Source organism: Neodiprion lecontei, chromosome 6, assembly GCF_021901455.1.
Source record: "Neodiprion lecontei isolate iyNeoLeco1 chromosome 6, iyNeoLeco1.1, whole genome shotgun sequence".
NCBI lineage: Eukaryota > Metazoa > Arthropoda > Insecta > Hymenoptera > Diprionidae > Neodiprion > Neodiprion lecontei.
The window spans coordinates 31,012,568-31,030,013 of NC_060265.1; the positions used below are offsets into that span (position 1 = coordinate 31,012,568).

At 44.2% G+C, this 17,446-nt stretch overlaps 2 protein-coding genes across 3 annotated transcripts in view; one reads left to right on the plus strand and one right to left on the minus strand.

Moving 5' to 3' along the window:
- The window catches only part of LOC107226749, a 38,727-nt gene extending 29,911 nt beyond the window's left edge, over positions 1-8,816 (plus strand). Inside the window, exons 3-11 of one of the 2 annotated variants that reach the window (XM_015667657.2) lie at positions 142-2,179; positions 2,396-2,575; positions 5,333-5,517; positions 5,624-5,890; positions 5,972-6,136; positions 6,240-6,528; positions 6,621-6,858; positions 6,948-7,098; positions 7,182-8,816. In XM_015667657.2, the coding sequence (XP_015523143.2) occupies positions 142-2,179; positions 2,396-2,575; positions 5,333-5,517; positions 5,624-5,890; positions 5,972-6,136; positions 6,240-6,528; positions 6,621-6,858; positions 6,948-7,098; positions 7,182-7,427 (3,759 nt within the window). In that variant the 3' untranslated portion in view covers positions 7,428-8,816. The remainder of the gene's footprint in view (positions 1-141; positions 2,180-2,395; positions 2,576-5,332; positions 5,518-5,623; positions 5,891-5,971; positions 6,137-6,239; positions 6,529-6,620; positions 6,859-6,947; positions 7,099-7,181) is intronic. The other variant, XM_015667658.2, reaches the window with a different exon arrangement.
- On the minus strand, positions 8,260-11,675 carry LOC107226751 (calpain-A). The gene is made up of 11 exons (XM_015667659.2): positions 11,396-11,675; positions 11,189-11,291; positions 10,919-11,113; positions 10,547-10,743; positions 10,097-10,397; positions 9,834-10,003; positions 9,400-9,638; positions 9,174-9,319; positions 8,659-8,873; positions 8,538-8,580; positions 8,260-8,439 (listed from the first exon to the last, which is right to left on the minus strand). The coding sequence occupies exons 1-11, from the start codon at positions 11,458-11,460 to the stop codon at positions 8,401-8,403; spliced, it is 1,713 nt and encodes a 570-aa protein (XP_015523145.2). The 5' UTR covers positions 11,461-11,675; the 3' UTR covers positions 8,260-8,400.
- Positions 11,676-17,446: the final 5,771 nt, after the last annotated feature.

Here is a 17,446-nt window from a genome sequence, read left to right on the forward strand (position 1 = left end):
AGCAACTTGAGTTTGAAAGCTTTATCGTTTTATAGTTTCAAAAACATTTTAGAATTTTTTCCCCGTTACCCGTTACACCCACTCACTCTCACTCATCCCAATAACTAATCGAAGTTCTTAACCCCGCCGACGCTGCTTCAGGGGATCCTCAAGGGAAAGACTTCTTCCAGGGGGAAGAAGAAAGTCGCGTTTCCCGATTCGTTTACGGAGGTGATCGGGTACGGCGGTGACGATTTCTCGGACTCGGAGGAGTTCGAGATGAGCGAGTCGTCGCTGGGCTTGGAGGACGACCTTCCCGACGGCGAGGAGGAGCGAGCACTCTGCAACCTGACAAGGGCCAACACGAGCTTCAACACGGTCACCGCGAATCTATCCTCGAGCGGTACTCCAGACGCCAAGAAGTCTTTCGCCTCGTTGATGCTGGGCAAACCGCGTAAGGACTCGGACGGCAAAAAGAAGACCCTGCTCGTCTCGGTGACGCCCTTTGGCGCCGGGGACGCGATTGTACCGACGGCGAAACGGCCCGCCGAACGTAAAGCTGCCAACTTCTCGACGAGCAGACATATCGGCGAGATCGCCGATGCCAAGTCGGAGGTCACCCTGAAGTCGGTGAACAGCATAGCCGAGGACAAGATCGTCCGGGATAGAAACGAGAAGGAGGCGACGTCCGTTCAGCTCGAGAAGAACGGCTCCGCCCTCGAGAAGATCGTCGACATGCCTCTGATCACGTCGAGCAATCTTATTTCCGTTATACAGAAGAGTGACTCGCTCCAGACCGTCGAGGGCTCGACGATTGCCGAGAGAACGGTGAGCAGCGATCAGGCCTTCCAGAAGTCGGGCTTCGTCGCCAAGCCAAGCGCCGATCGGAAGACCGGCATCACGAGGACCCCCGCTATAAAGAAGCAGAAGGACGCCGACAAGCCGGTCAAGCTCGCGACCCAGGGTAGCTACAAGCAGACCCTGAACTCGAAGAACGAGTACATCGCGAGGACGAGTGCGGCGAGGGAGAACGAGAGCCACGCGAGGATCGAGGATCGGGATGGTGAACCGGAGCCGAAGAAGACCTGGGGCAAGGACGTGAACACGATGGAGGTACAGGCCGCGGATGAGGAGGCTGGTGAGAACAAACCGGACGAAGCCGAGGCCCAGGGATCCTTCGGGCCGAAGGTCAGCAGGGAGCTGGCCGGAGAACCGGACGGCAGAGCCGACGAGGAAGTCGTCGAACCACCAGCCTTGCCGCGGAGCCCGCCGCCGATAGAGCCGCGGAATTCGTCGTTCCTCCACAGCGTCGACGTGAATAAGAAGTCGAAGCCCACGGTTCCCCAGAAGCCGTCCTTTCTGCCGCCGAAGGCACCGTCCGCGTTCAGGAACAGTTCTTGCGAAGCTTCGCGACCGGGGGCCAGAAGTTTTACCCTCAGGGGAACGCAGGATCAGCAAAGTGTAGGCGAAGAGGAAGAGCCGACGGCGTTGATCCCGGGAAGGGGGGAGGACGCCGAGGATGAAACGGGCCGCCCGACGCTCGCCGACGTTGACGGTGATGCCGTAAGGTCGTCGAACAAACGACGGATGGCCCCGAAACCACCGCCGCCGACTTACGCACCGACGTTCGACGAAGCCGGAAGTTCGCTTTTCGCCCGTAATCCAGGCGCGGCCAATCTAAAGTCCGACTCGCCGGTCGTCAGGGAAAAGGAGAAGCGGGAGAGGGCCTCTTCGTGCAGTCCGAAATTCCGCAAGGACGCCACCGAGGAAGTCGCGGACACGCAGCCGAGCGAACAGTCGGGCTCGTCGGTCATTGACGCGGACGCTTGCAGGATGATATCCTTGTCTCAGGACAGCTTAGCCAATAACGCCGATAAAATCGAGGAGAAGAAGAAGGCTCGGTCACGGTTCTCTCTCAAGAAGTTTCTCAGGATGGGCTCGAAGAAGGACCAGGTCGACGGAACCCCCGGCTTCTCGCCGAGACTCGACGATCCCCCAACGTCGCCTCAGCCAACGGCCAAACCTCGACTCGAAATCATACATCCTCTGGAGCTCGACGGCGCCGCCGTTGAGGTTGTCAGTAGGGAACGCCTTCCCAGGATCAGCAAGGACCAGAGAACCGACGAATCCGGCGGCGAGACCGACCAGACCCAGCACCTCTCGTCGCTCTCTACCAGCCCCACTCATCATCATCCCTTTGGTGAGTCGTCGTTAACGTGTACTGCCTTTGCTTACTTCCTTCTTCGTCCTGGTTTCGCGTGATTCGCGGCTGACAACAACACCGACATTTGTCGATGATCGATAAAGTTGACCAATATGGGTATAACCTTCATCCGAAAAGAAGGGTTCGTAGAGGTATTTGCCTTCTGAGAGGTTAAAATTAAATTTCCATTTTCCACCATCGGTGTCCATGCAGCGAGACCCGGGAAGCCGCCGCCACCTCCCAGGAATCAGTCCCTCGACGATTGGGCCCGATTGGACCCGGCGAACAAGCCGGCACGGCCGCCACCACCGCGAACCGAGATCAAATCACCGAGTAAATCGTGGCACCCACCGAATCCTGCGACGAGCCCCGACTCGATCTACGCGAATCTGGGTAAGTTCAGGCCTATACAGTGTAACTAATACGATTGAAAATGAGGCGGGTAATATTATTAATATCATTAATGATAACGAACACGAGTGACGACGATAATAATAATAACAATAATATTAATAATATTAATAATAATAATGATGATAATGATGATAATGATAATAATGACAATAACGATGTAATAGCCATACTCACACGTGGATGCCTGCACGCTTTTTGACATAACAGGCTTGCAAGGATCGTAAACTATTATACCTAGGTACTTGAATAGACATTTTTATCGTGATACAGAGGAGATGAGATGATTGCTGTGATCTAATAGACGTCTCGGTTGTTAGTTTTTGAACCTATCATGATAAGAGAAAATTTTACTCGCGATTTTTATTTGTTTTATATTAAATACTTATAAGCTGCGTCTTTCGTTCATCTTCAATAAACTTGATCTATCACATAGTTATAATTACATATTCATTATGCATGATACTCATCCATACCCATACATTTATTCATCTCACGACTCGCGGTCTTATACTGTAATAAATAATTATGTAAGATGTAATTTTAAGTAAATGGAATCTTGTCTTATGACTCACGATCATCCTGCCGTTTGTTATTCATGATACGGTTCAACTCGTGCATACTTGACTATTTGTCATACCTGTATAATGTAACGGATACGAACGACGGTTAGAAGTTGGTATATTCGCGCTCATTCTCATCCGATGATTACAGTTCGAACAAGTGTTCAATAACAATATCACCGGATTGGAATTAAAAACGGTAAATTCGTGACAATCTGGGCGGCGAGACGTTGTTCGGTTTTGCATCAAACTAGTTCGACATTACGTCCATTATTAGATATAATGCGAAATAGTACTGACTTGAAAATTAGCTTAGGTATTAGGACACGCGATGCCATGATCGATGATACGCAAAATATCGATTCACTCGCATTTATTAAAAATACAATCGTAATATAGAAATTTTATTTTCTTGGATGCGCAGAGTGAATATACATTTCATTGTTTATTATTCAATTTCGCAGCATTTCAATTTTACTTTTTTTTCCATTTAATTTGTGCGTTCATTCGTTTACTTATTCTCTCCAATTTCCTGGGACGAGAGCGGTATTGTGGATACACGAAACGTGTATAATCGAAAATTGAACTATAGTTGATATTTTTACCGAGAGTATTAAATATATAAATATAGGAATATACGAGAAGGATTAGTTATGTTTGAGAATGGCTGTATAATGAAACGTGTATAAGTATAAAAGGTTGTTTCTTTTTTCGTTTTCTTTTGACTTTTAAATGGTTATGCAATTTTATATACTTATATAGATACATACATATAACTCATTAGCGTAAATAAAATAATACCTTTACCTGTAATCACATACATACATATATCCCAATATATATATATATACATAATATAAAATTACAAGAATTTCCAAATGTTTTGAAATAAATGATTTTGCTTGAACAGAGAATCTCTTGTTTTCTATTAGTGCATCATCTCTCACTGTGTCTTGTCTTACATTTTGTCTCTATCGTTGCATTGTGCTGTACCTGTAATAATACATGTTATCGGATCACTGTTTGTCGTACCTTTACATCCAAATTTGCCGGTTCCTCTGTCTGTTTATTTTATTGTTTGTTTCATTTTACTCTCAACCTGTGTGCCTTTTTTCGAATGTTTGCCAAATAAAAAACTCAGATAAGAAATAACGAGTGTATACGTAACAGAAATCGCATACGTGTAATGTTAATATTTATAATCACACCTCAACCGTAACACCGAACGAATCTTTTCATTGCAGTACATGTATGAATTCGGACTATTGCAATCGGTTATTGGTCAATCTTTTCCGACTGAAATGAAAGTAGAGACAAAATGTAAAGGCTTTGTCTGGTGTTACGGTTGGCGGAAAGCTGTCCTCGCCAGTTTTTCACCTAACATATCGTATTGGTAATGCTGGGTGCAACTAACGTCGCATGCGAAAATGAGAAAGGAGCCTTTTTCAGCGATCCAATAAAATATTTCGAATGTTATTTGTCTTTCGTAAAAACGATCGAGCGATTGATCTCTTTATTGTCATGTTTTCTTGCCACTCTATACGGCAGTATTTGCACGACCTCGCTAATTTAGACGAAATTCACGTACAACTCACGTATCCGCAGAGTGTATACACCTACCTACGTCAATCACCCCGCGTATAAACTTATTTGTGCAGTAGCGTACCTACCTGCATACAATATGTATGTGGCATGTATTCTCAAGCTGGAACTATTTACGCCGTTCCACGGAAGAGAAATCGACCCCGTTTGCAGTCGCGCGGATGCGACATTACGGTTTTTTTTTTGCTTTTCTTTTCTTTTCTTCCATTTTATCACACGACGATTCATAGATACTTGCACGCGTAAGACTGCATCTTTATGACGGTTTTAAAAAGCGATGACGACGCTTTCAAAATTAATTCCCCCCCCCCCCCCCCCCCATCATACCCGATCGAATAACAAGTTCTCGTTGCACAAAATATACGCATGATAATAATACGACTGAAATAATCGAATTGTGAGAAAAATGCTCAACACGATTGCATTTGTCGCAAAAAAAAGCTGAAAACGTCGCGATTTCATAATGTTATGCGGAACGTCGAGTTTGCTGTATGGTAGCTTAAAATAGGCTGTGTTCTGCATTGTGTCTTGTGGTACTAACCCTGGCGCTTGACCATGGCGGGCGGCCCTGCAGCAGCGGAGGATGTTCCAGGTGAAGTACGGAGCGCCCTCGCCCCCTCAAAGCCTCAGAGGACGGCCAGCATGAGGGACCAGGCGATCTGCCAGCCCCCGGTGAAGAAGCGTCCCGCCGCGATGCCCCCGAACCACGGGGACTACGAGCCTCTCGCCGGCCCTCGATCATCCACGACGGAGTCATCGGTAATTAATCGTCCCCGTGCTATCCGCGCTCCGTGACTGAGAAAAGCTGTGAGCGTCATTCCCCAGACGACGAAACTCAAATTCCGCCTCCTCCTCTTGTTGCCAGAATCTGTCAAACGACAACCACGCGTACGAGTGCCTCTCCAGTTCTCCGGAGTGCGATTCGTCCCTCGATCTTCGACACGGAGCGGCGAGTCGTGAGGGAGCTTTTCAGGTGAACGGGAAGAGGAAGTCGGACAGCAGTGCTCTCGATCCTGGAACCGACTTCGCCTACCACAATCAGCCATTCACCAGATCGACGTCGCTGCCATACTGCGGAAGCGAGACAGAGAGCGAGCTTTATTCGCCGTACAGCTTTTGCACCGGGGACGAGGTCAGATCGCGTAACAACGTCGTTTCTGTAGAACGAGTAGGACGCTTCTTGATTTCTGACACCGCGAGTTTTCTGTTCCAGGGCCCGGAGGACGACCAGGACTGGAAGAACGGTAAGGAATGCGAGTCCAAGGTCGGAAGGCTGAGACAGCGGCGGGGAAGGAGCATCGTTCATCGAAGTCTCGAGGACAACTACGGAGCCGTCATTGTTGCGAACCACGAAGCTCTGGCTCAGGTGTTGGAGCAGGTCAGTAGTCGAACTGTGTGCACCTCGTCGCTGGAGATGAGTACCCCGTAAAATTTCTTTCCTGTGCTCTGAAATCGGCGTCATTATACCGTCTTTGCAACAGCTGAATCAAACATCCGGAATCCCACCCGCGTTAAGAGGTCTGAAAACGGCGAGTCTGCGGCTGTCGGATTTCGTCCTGGATCAGAATTCGTCGCTGCCGTTAGGAAGGAGGGTGTTTTACTCGGCTTCGTGGAACGGCAACTCGGTTACGATTTGCGTAGCGCTTGATCTGACGCTGCACGTATCGCGGAAGGAGTTCAATCTCGTACCGATAATCGAGTTCACCGACACGATACCGGAATTTGTTGCCAAGAAAATAGTAAATCACGGCTGGAACGGCAACGTCGAGGGTGAGATTTCTTTTTCCCGTGACCAACGGATAGTAACGCCCTTGTCTCACGGTGACAATGCTTTGCCAACGCTCTCTGTTTTCCTACTGTAGCCACGATCTCGGTGCTGCCCCATCTTCAGGTCACAACGATCGACTCCTTCGCCGGATCCGTGAAAGACACGGGTGACGAAGGATTCGTGAGAGAGGCGTCCTTCGTCCTTTTGCAGCTGGTGAACGCCTTCAAGAATCTGCAAGCTCGGGGGGTGGAGGAGGCACCGATAAACTTAAGTAACGCCGTCCTCTGTCGAGAAGCCAAGGACGCTTGCTACAGACTCTACCTCCTTCAAAGGTGATCCCAATCGTTTCAGGATAGAGGGATAGGTCGAATCGCTCGATACTCAAGTTTCTCTTTCACAATCTTCTTTTTTCATGGTCCAGCCTAAGCTCGGACACCAATGGGGAATGGGAACAGGGGAAGGCCTCCTTGTGCAAGTGCGTTCTTCGGGCTCTTCGGGAGCTGACGCTTTCCAAGAGGCTGCCATTGGTTCAGGAGTTGTTGGAGCGGGAGAGAACCGCCAGTTTGTCTCAGGTAATGGGATATAAAATACGATACCGACCTTGATTCCGTCCATCCGGATGCCTGAGTCAATATAAAAATATCATGTTCTACAGGTGAAATCCGTCCTCGAGTTCTCCCTCTGGGGTCCTGCCGACGTGACTCTCGGAGGGCCGAGAGACCGCGAAATGACGTTGCAAAGGTGGCTCGACCTCGAACGAGCGACGGTGCTTCACGCCCTGGTCAAGGCGAGGGCACAGTTGGCCGTCACCGACGAGTATCACCTATTATTCCTCGTTCGCACTAGCGCAAAGATCATGTGCGAGGCCTCGATGCTTTTGGATGCCCAGCTGCGGAAATAAGTTGGCAGGGTTATAGAGGGAGCGAAAAATGAAATTTACCAGTGTGACGTCACATATAGATTGAAGAATGACACAAATTTACACATAGATATAGTATATATTTATATTATAATAATGCTCAATTTTATTAAGGGAACAAAATCGTATTGATAGACTATTTCGAAGAATTTTAACGAACAATAACCAATTGAATACTCGCCGTCGCGGTTCGGTTTAAATCAAGTTTCTACCCGCGAATCGCGCCGATTCCGTAATCTCTTTTGTAATTTAGCTCATGTTTCTTCTCGAAGATTGTTCGTGAACTGTACGCGAAAAACATGGGAGAATAATCTCGAAGTTGCTTTTAGTATTCTTTATCGTCTCGCAATTTTTCGCTGATTGTCTTGTCTTTCATTCCCCCCTCGCCCCGTTTCTTCTTGAACCACTTTCACTAGTGAACATTATCCAACCTCCCATCCTCATTTCATCACCTTCACACTATTTATCTAATTTACATTTTTCAAGCCACGTACATTACTTTTGTTTGTACATAACGATAACTTTCATAGTACGTATTCGTACGTAAATGTGCATATACCTGTGTATTAATACGAGAAGCAGCTGGATAAGAAATGAACTGTAATCAAAAATTGGTAGTGTTAGGAGGTATACGAAATGAATTTTGTATATCATATTGCAGTTTGTACTATTGAATAAATAACCCAATGACGTTTAATCACAAAGTCGTCGGAATACCGTTCCGATGATGAACAATAATACAGATATGTTGCCGGGATTCGGTGGATCAGACGTTGCCTTCATTGTAATTTCATTGGACAATTTAAGTAAGTCATTAAATTTTGCAAATATTTTATTTCAACAGTAATGAGTGACAGACATGATCAAACATTCGATAGATTATTATAAAAATGCGTGATTTCACCAGAAATTCACTTAAACTATCGTTGGCTTTTTTCTGAGCGACACCACCATGCTATGCGTCTTCATCCGGTACGGGTCCTAGCTCTGGTACCTGCCAAATTATTCATAATCATAATTTCATGCAGTGTTATTTCGTCGACCATTTTTGCAATCGACAATGTTTCGAGAAATACTAGCGAGTTTACGTACCGCCTCGTCGACCACATCGGTACCGTCTTCCCCGTCGGATTCTCTGAATGGAAAATTTCACGGAATGACTACTTTGCCAGAGGAAATGGACTTGACTGCTGCGATAAAAATTGCTACTCACTTGTCGTCGGCAAAATTGCGAGCGTAGACTCTAAGTAAAAATTCTTCTTTTCCTTGAGGATGCCAAATTTGCGGAACGATGCAGTAAGTACCGGCTTTCAGTTGCACCGAGTAACAGATCTCGCGCCGTGGAGATCCCCAGTTTTTATACACCGGAGTGTGCCTTTCGAAAAATCTAACGCTCAGTGATTTTGGTAAATTTTTGGGATCCTTCAGCTGTTGGAAAATATCACAAACTTAATAATTTTCCGTTTACGCTTTTGTGCAGAACTTTTAGATCGTAGATATAATTTATAAATTGTACCCTTCGTACGTATACTTTCATGAACAGTGATTCGTGGATATATGGAGAGTACAGTGCCGGAATAGCCTAAACGACGTTGTCGATAAGGCTCGCTCTCACTATCCTAAGCCATTTAAAATTAGCCTTATCGACAACGCGGGTTAGGCTACTCTGCCACTGAATACTTCACATATGAACATTATATTTTTAAATCAAACCGACTTAAAACGTACCTCGTAAATTTTAAAACCAATCTTTCGATTTTCGGCACGTTTTATCCTCTGATATTTCTGCATCACTGCTACGACCACTGTGCATTCGCTTTCCTTGTCCCTTGGTTTTACCGTAATGCGATACTGCGGTACACGATCGGACAACGCTTAAAGAGTGTTGATGATTGAGTATAAAATCAAATTCTGAGAAAAGGTCGGAGGAAATGTTAACCGAATTAGTACTTACATAATTCATCATCCGTCACTCCGTGTAACCATTCTCCTTCAAACACCTTAACTTGCCAATCAGTTTTTCCTTCGCGACTAGAACCGTCTGTCAAAGATTTTGGGATGATGTAACAAATTTCGACGATCGTAAAGAAACTCTTGAATTTTTTAAAAGGCATCCAAAATTCACCGTCGCGTTTCGTCACCATCTCTAGTTCTTTCTTCAATTTTTCGGGTACTTCTTTCCACTCACGCGAACTGTCCGACAATCAAATCAATCCTCAAGTTTAGTCGCGGGATTAACAGCATTTCCAACAGTATTTTTAGCAATACTCCAAAGTAGCAGGTACCTGCTACACTCAAATCGTCACGTGATAAACAGTAATCACCAAGGCTGATTGCTGCATTTGCATTCTCTATTCTACGGATAGAATATCAATCCAATATACTTACCCTTCACTCAACTCCCCGGTCCATTCATATTTGCCGTACGGGTCTCTCAGTCTCACCCACTCGACTCGATCTTCGCCATCGACGTAATTCGTGTAAACCTTTGTAACAGTGTACACATGGCCTTCGAATAATCCTGCCTCATAGCCGGGTTCATGATCGTTGAGTCTTGGCTGTGATTATACGTTTTCTTGTTATATTTTCCTCTACTCGAAAACATTAATAATAATAATTCGCTGTCTCAGATATCCGCCAATCGCACTTACCCGCATACATGCCATGAGAGCATTTTCTTCCTGCCCATCCAGCAAGTTGTTGAACAAGTTTTCATCATCGTTGGAGTAAACGCGAACAATTCCACCCGTGAAATCTTCCATGGCTTCACCACACGCTCCCCAGTTGACGGCACCCCAGTCACCGTAGAGCTTGGCGTAAGCTTTCGTAAGCAACGCGCACCAGAATTCATTATTTTCGGTCGAATGTGCGTAAACTGATTGCGATCCATTCCACAGCATTGGCAGGTAGTCGTCAACCACGACGTCCACCCATTTTCCAAAATACCAGAATCTGTGTACGAAGACGTGCGTGAAATAGGATCGAAAAAGATTACCTGCTTAAATTTCACCTCATTTTACGATACGGTATGCGTTTTTTGGAACGCGTGTAAACTTCTACACGCCTCGGAAGTTAGGTGGATGCCGGAAGTTGTCGCATACCTGAAATGGAATATTCCGGCGTATTCCCCTTCGCGAAAGCTCTGACCCTTTGGAACAACTTTGGACCATAAGATAGGGTTCATTGCCAGAGCGGACAGACCCGCCTGGAACCAACAGTCGGCCAACTTCCCTTGCGCAATGTCCATCCGCGATGTTCCGTCAACGACGAATTCAGCCGGCTTGTCTTTAGGAATATCCTGAAAATTAGCGCATATTGGAAGATATCAAATCGATTGTGAAATTCAGGAAAACGGGTGAAACGAACAATTTTGTGAAAGTATCAAGTGTGGCCTGAACAACAGTTATATACTATATATATTATTATATATATATTTTCTCGGAAATTATTTGCATATCAGATTTGTCCCTCGCCTTGGCTCGTATCCATTCTATGCCACGATAAACTATGTCTGCGTTGTCATAACCGGCTCTTGGAACACTTAGGGTACTCGTTCTTGGAAATAATGGATCTTCGAACGATTTTCCCGAAGCTAAGCATTCCTTCTTGAGTTGATCATAATCTTGAATTGGTCCTCTTGGTTTGATGCCAGAACCTTCTTCTCCTAGCTGATAAAATCAGAATGAATATTGGTAATCTGTTACAGTTCGTAGAAGGAATCCAAAACACTCGGTTAAACAAACTTTGAAAATCGTGGTCACGTTGGCGCCGACGAATCCGCCTTTTAAAGGTTCACCCTGAACATATAGGTTACCGAACTTTTGCCTACAGTCATAGACTTTGCATCTGGAAATAAATACTAATGAGTGTCCATGCAAATCCAATTATTTCTTTCAAGTACTTTGTATCATTTAACATTGCATGCCACAGAGAGTTCTTCGAAATCTTACTGCTTCAGCGTTTCCGAAGTCTTCTTGCAATACTCGAACGGAGAATTGGTAGAGTCACCGGACATTCTGCAGGTATAAAATCTATTAAAACCTGCCCCACTGTTATACAATGAATCAAGGGTGTTGGCTTGCGATAGTGAATATTATAGTTAAACAGATGAGAATCGCAGTAATCGTTTGTGCAGATACTTGAAATCTGTATGTAAATAGTACAACGCAGCTTCTGTAACCTTCGTAACTTTTCAGAGGTTCACAATAAGGAGAACTGTATAAGCTTATAACGGGAAACAAAACTACCTAAGAATGTGACCAAATTTAGCTTTATATAGCATTTGGCAACCGAGAATTTGTGATTTTTCGTAAACCGTAAACAGGAAAACCGCAACGCAACTATCGAACTTTAATAGCGGCTAAATATTAATCTTGAAGTTGCGAAATTTGCACGTGCCTAATTAATCAAGGCGTTTTGATAAGCTCGAGATTATTCATCTGCGGTAGAGAATTAATTACACGAGAAGAGAAGGAGATTAAGCAGAGAATTATTATATATGGTATACAAAAATAGGAAATGAAATCACCAGACTATTGTCTGCATCTGAAGCACTGTAATATACTCTCCAGCTGCTTTTAATTGGTCAGTCGGAGTAAAAAAAACTGTGCGAGATTATCATTCATCACATTTTTTTGCGACATCAAGTTTTATTACAATCAATATCCAGGTTTGCCAAATTCTTAGTTAAAAATGAACCGACCTACAGTTTGGATTCAAGTGGTCCACAAACTCATCTCATCTCATCTCCAGAATAATATGCCAAGTGTCAATGCTAAAATCGATTTTATTTTGTATTTAACATTACGCTATCTTGTGCAAAGCTTTGTCACATCATGGTAATGTTTTCATGGAGCCGGAAATAAAACTTGGAAATGAGCAATCCCGAGCGTAATTCCATATTTGGAAGGAAATCAAGCAACGTATTAGAGAAAGAAGATGAGCATTGCAAAATTTAGGGTAACTAGGCAGTTGTCCCTGTGGCGAATCGTGAAACTCTGTTTCGGATCTTGGAGAACGAGGGCGGTAATTAGTTGTGGGGACAATAATTGTCACGTTCGAAAATAAAGAGCCAAGCTAGATTCAAAAACTTTTATCTATTCAGTTTGGTTCCTGCAGGCATTCGAACTCCGGTGACCTATAAACGGATGGCATCGAACGGTGGCATTAAATGGAAGGTCAGCTCAGGTTAGAAGCCGAAAACGGGTGGTTTGCTTTAAATTAAACGCAAATCACCGCATTACGGAATTTATTTTAGTTTAATCAGCCAAGGACCCGAGATAAATTTCATACTTTCACGCAAAAACAAGTTAATAACTACGAGACGAATTTCGCGGTTATTTAATCAACCGCAAACAGCTAGTTTGTATTAGTTCCAACATTATTAAATACATAAGGAAATTGAGTTTCTTTTAATTATTTGAGAATTCGATGAGTTCTCAAATTGCATGCAGCAACGAGACAAATTTTAATCACACTTTCCTACAATATCAACTTCCATTTTTATTAAAATCTGCGTATGAGTAAATTCTTGTCTAAAACTGATCGTATATTGAATAATATTGCAGCTCGCACATTAATCAGGGCTAAAGAGAAGATTACGAGACAATGACGATTTGTCTACAACCATGTCAGAGGCCTGTTTCGAAATAACTTCCAAATCTGATGATTGACTCGGAGTGCAAGTATGCTTTCGAACCCAAGGGTTTGCTGAAGAATTTTAATTATTGTAGGTAAAGATTTGCACGTATCAGTCGTCGTGCAGTCTGATATGTAAGGGCTCTGATGCGTATTCGCATTCATAATCCATTTTCGCAATCAGCGCTTTTGTTATACATGTCTTATCTTGCTACGAATGATATAGGTTAAAATACAGAATATGCAATGGATAAAAAGTTTTACCAGATTTTATTTCATCAGTAAAATATACAAGTATTGTTGAGATATCATTAAAACGTGAGTCATTGATTTTGAAGCAAGGTGATAATAATCAGTAGAAGTAAAAATTATACACGAACCAATCAACGGTAATATTGAATGAAGCCTTGGATATCTCAGATTAAGTTGTCGTGAATGCTAATCATCGCATTGCGAGATTCATTTTTGTGTAATCAGCCAAAGGCTCGTGATAAGTTTCGAATTTCCACGCAGCGACAAGTTAATAATTACGATCGTCCCAAAAGATGAGCTCTCGAACTCGAGTCTAACAAGTCGCTTTTTTAATTTTTATTTCCTATTCATTTAACATGCGAAGACTTCACTTTTCGTTAAAAGTTTTCTCTAATTCACGCATAGATCCTCAAAGCTGATTCTTCAAGCTTTCCAAACCTCTGCGATCATTATGTCTTATCATAGAAGTTTGGGAAGCATGAAGAATCAGAAAAGTGAAATTTTCCCGTGTTACATGAACAGGAAATAAAAATTAAAAAAGCAACCTGTTGGACTCGAGCCAGAAATCTCGCCTTTTGGGTAAGATTTTTCTTTTATGAAACATATATCTTTGAAACGTATTAGATCAAATTGCGATCACCCTGTTGAGAAGCACAGCTGAACAGGATAATTAGTCCAGGAGTTTAGATAAGTTTCTTTGAAAACATTTTGAATTCCCGTGCGGTAACATTTACGGACCAAGTAGCAGTATTACACGTAGGCATAGTGAACGAAAATAAATTTCTAACTCTCGGAAACTCCGACACGATTTGACATTGTTGATTTAAACAGACTTGTTATTAATTAATGTTTCAGATACATATTTTTAGTTTCATCGATATTCAAAAATCCATATACTGCATTTTCCTATCTTATGAATTCACTACATATCAGAGAGAGCAATGTCTCTCTTCACTGATTTTCACAACTATTATTACGGAAATAAAGGGGAAACTTTGAAACAAAACGTCCAACGACGAATGGACGTTGTCGTGGTCATAATCCCTTATTGTAATAAACTCTGTTTGGAATTCCTCCCGTCAATTCTTGATACTTGTCATACTCCCCGTGGCACAATTTCATCGTCCAAACGTGCATCGAGCTGAAACACATTCTTTACGTAAAGGACAGAACAACTACCCCAACAAACTGCAGCACGGTAATAAAGTGGAACAATTTGACTAATCTTACTTTCTCTGAGGGTAGATCGCCAAGGCAGTAGGGATCATGAAACTGAGACTGTGGATGGGAACAGATTGCAAGTTATTCATTATCGCTTTGAACGTTCACCGAAGGTCAGTGACTGCAAGACGATAAACTCACAAGAGGCCACAGAGAGCCGTCTGCAACGGAAGTTCCAGCCTAGGTCGCATTTGGTAGAAGCAGTAGGGCTTCAGGATGTTCATGATTACTGGGACGAGCATCATCCCCGGGGCCGCCATTACGATCCTCGTGACGACGCACTCCGAGATGCCCTTGAGAGCCGCCACCTTTGACTTCATTATCGACTTCTCACTATCCTTCGGGCCAACGTCGACCCCGTGTTTAATTTCATCCTGCCTCATTATCGGAAGATTGACCATGTTTGCTGCTGCAACCGCAACGAATGGAGTCCAACGCTGAAAGACAATTGTGTAGGTATGTTACACTATCGCCTAGTCATCGGTCTTTTGGTGTATACGAGAAAGTTGAAGTGCGCCTCAGTGTTTAACGTCGCGTTGATATTACTTTCATCAGATCCCCTCTATAAGACATCATCTTCCGGAAGGTGAGCGCGGCGGTACTGCCGGCAGCTGTGGCGACAAGAAAAGCTGTTGCTATCCCGTTTTTATTGACCTGATATTCGTCCCGGGCGTTTCTGTTCGAATGATTGACGATCGCGTTGAAGCCCTGATTCATCACCTGCCATCCGACGATTCCTCTGGTCGTTCTGACGGGAGAAATTCTTTCCTTCTTCACTCATCCTGAACTGAGTGTATAATTGAAATTACAATAAATTCTGCGCTCGTACTTGTAGTAAACGAGCATCCCAGCCGTGAGGAACAAGCACCCTGGTAGCTGAAACGACATCCTCCCGATGACGTTCGTCAACCGGCCGTTGTCCGGGTGAAACGCACTGTCCCTTAATTTCTTAGCCCAGATTACGTCTTCCCTCGTTGTCCCGGTCGGTTCCTTTCCAGTTCTAATTCCGGCATCGCCGTAATTTGAGAAACGGCGTAAGGAATCGGTAGAAGAACATTGCGTGCATCGAATAGTACCGATTAATGAAGTTTTGAAAAGAAGTAATAATCATCGCATAATCTTTGAATACTTGTAATCCTCGCAAAGCTTCTTGGCCTCACACAGCCTCTCTTGGTTGTAAAAGATCGTTCGGCAATCCGTTATAAAGGCAAAATGTTTCCAGCGACCGATGTATGATTCCTGATTCCAGAGCGGTTCGTCCACGTTTATTCTTTGGTCTTTATCTGGACCAGCGTCAGCGGCTCCCTTTTTCTCATCTTTTCTCACATGCGATGACACGAGTTGAGCGTGCATGCGAGCACCGTCCATGTTATCGCATCACCTGCAATAGATTGCCAACCATTCGGCTCATTTGGACGTAGTGCAAGTGATTCGTCGTGGCGGTCAGTCGAAGTGTGCTGATTGCAATGCCTGATTAGAATCGAACAGATCCAGCTACACAAGACATCAATGACATTTCTTCGAATACCTGTCAAAGAAAATCCGGAAAATTCAGGAAAGTAACATAGGTTGTACTTTGGCCGGTACATCCAGGATTGAAAAATTTGCTTCATTGAATTTATATTTCTGATCACATTGACGACATCTTGACAAGTATACCCTAGTTTTTATGACTGCTCATGCCTACTTTTACATGGTATTTGCTTTATTTTTGCTGCTTTTACTCTAACGGATATTTCTAATTTCCGGCAGATTTGTCGAGATTGACAACTCTGACATGTCACTTTTTTCAAATTTGACAGTGATTCAGGGCAGAAAATGCACGTGCTGCGGCGTTCACGGTGTTCGCAATGCATACATACATACATAAGTAGGTAGGCATTTATACGTACGTACGTACATTAAAGAGTATACTAAGTAGAACCGTCGGCGATGCAACATGTTTTCTTTTTTTTTTTTTGAATATATATTGATGCATAAGCTGCATTGAAGACATTCTATTAGTTTTGTTGAAATTCTTTCTATTGCATCGTATGACCTCTCTAATTCCTGTATGAACGTGGAACACGCAGAGGAAGAAAATAGTATATCATCAGTCCGTTATCAAAAGAAGAGCAGCATACAACTTTACAAAGACTTATGGATAAATCGGAGCCCAAAGTATTAACACGTTAGAATGTCCCCTTCACCTTGCCAAGGTGAACGGATGCGCGCAGAGGCCATCCGGTACCGAGATGACAACTTTCCGTGCAGTACATGTTCGGAACCGCTAAAATGTCGAAGGAAGAGGATGGAAAAATCGACGGGAAATGGATCTCATCTTGTCGGTATATTCCGATATCACTCGGCGTGGAACCGAACCGAGCCGCGTACTCGCTGGTCTTACCAGAGTACGGAACCCTGCATACAGACTTCGGCCTGACGTTATCGGCCTCGGTTTTATCGCGGTGAAAGTAAGATCCGATTGGCGTCATCTTCTTCGGTCCGAAACCCCGGCATTTTGGTGTCCCCTTCGCGTCGTAGAAGGTGACGATGTCCTTCCTCGCAACGCCGTTCTGTTGCTCGAGCGTGAAACGCGGGTGAGCGAGCTGTGAGGTGCTCACAAATATGTCCAGATGCTTGTAGTATCCCGGCTGATTGGAAGGAACCGACGGGAACTCGTCTCGGCCCGAAGCGCGGACTTGACACGTCGATTCCTCGACGGGACTTCTGAAGGGCACTGGTAAAGGATCAGCTCGAATTTTGTCGGGCGTCGAGTAGTGGTCAGCTGTGAAAGAGGCCCGCGATAAGTCAGCTTTTAAGTGTCAAAAAATCCTATGATGCACATAATAGTTCAGGACTTGGGTGCGCGTTTTAGGTAAAATTCTCTTGAAAACGAAAGGATAAAAAGA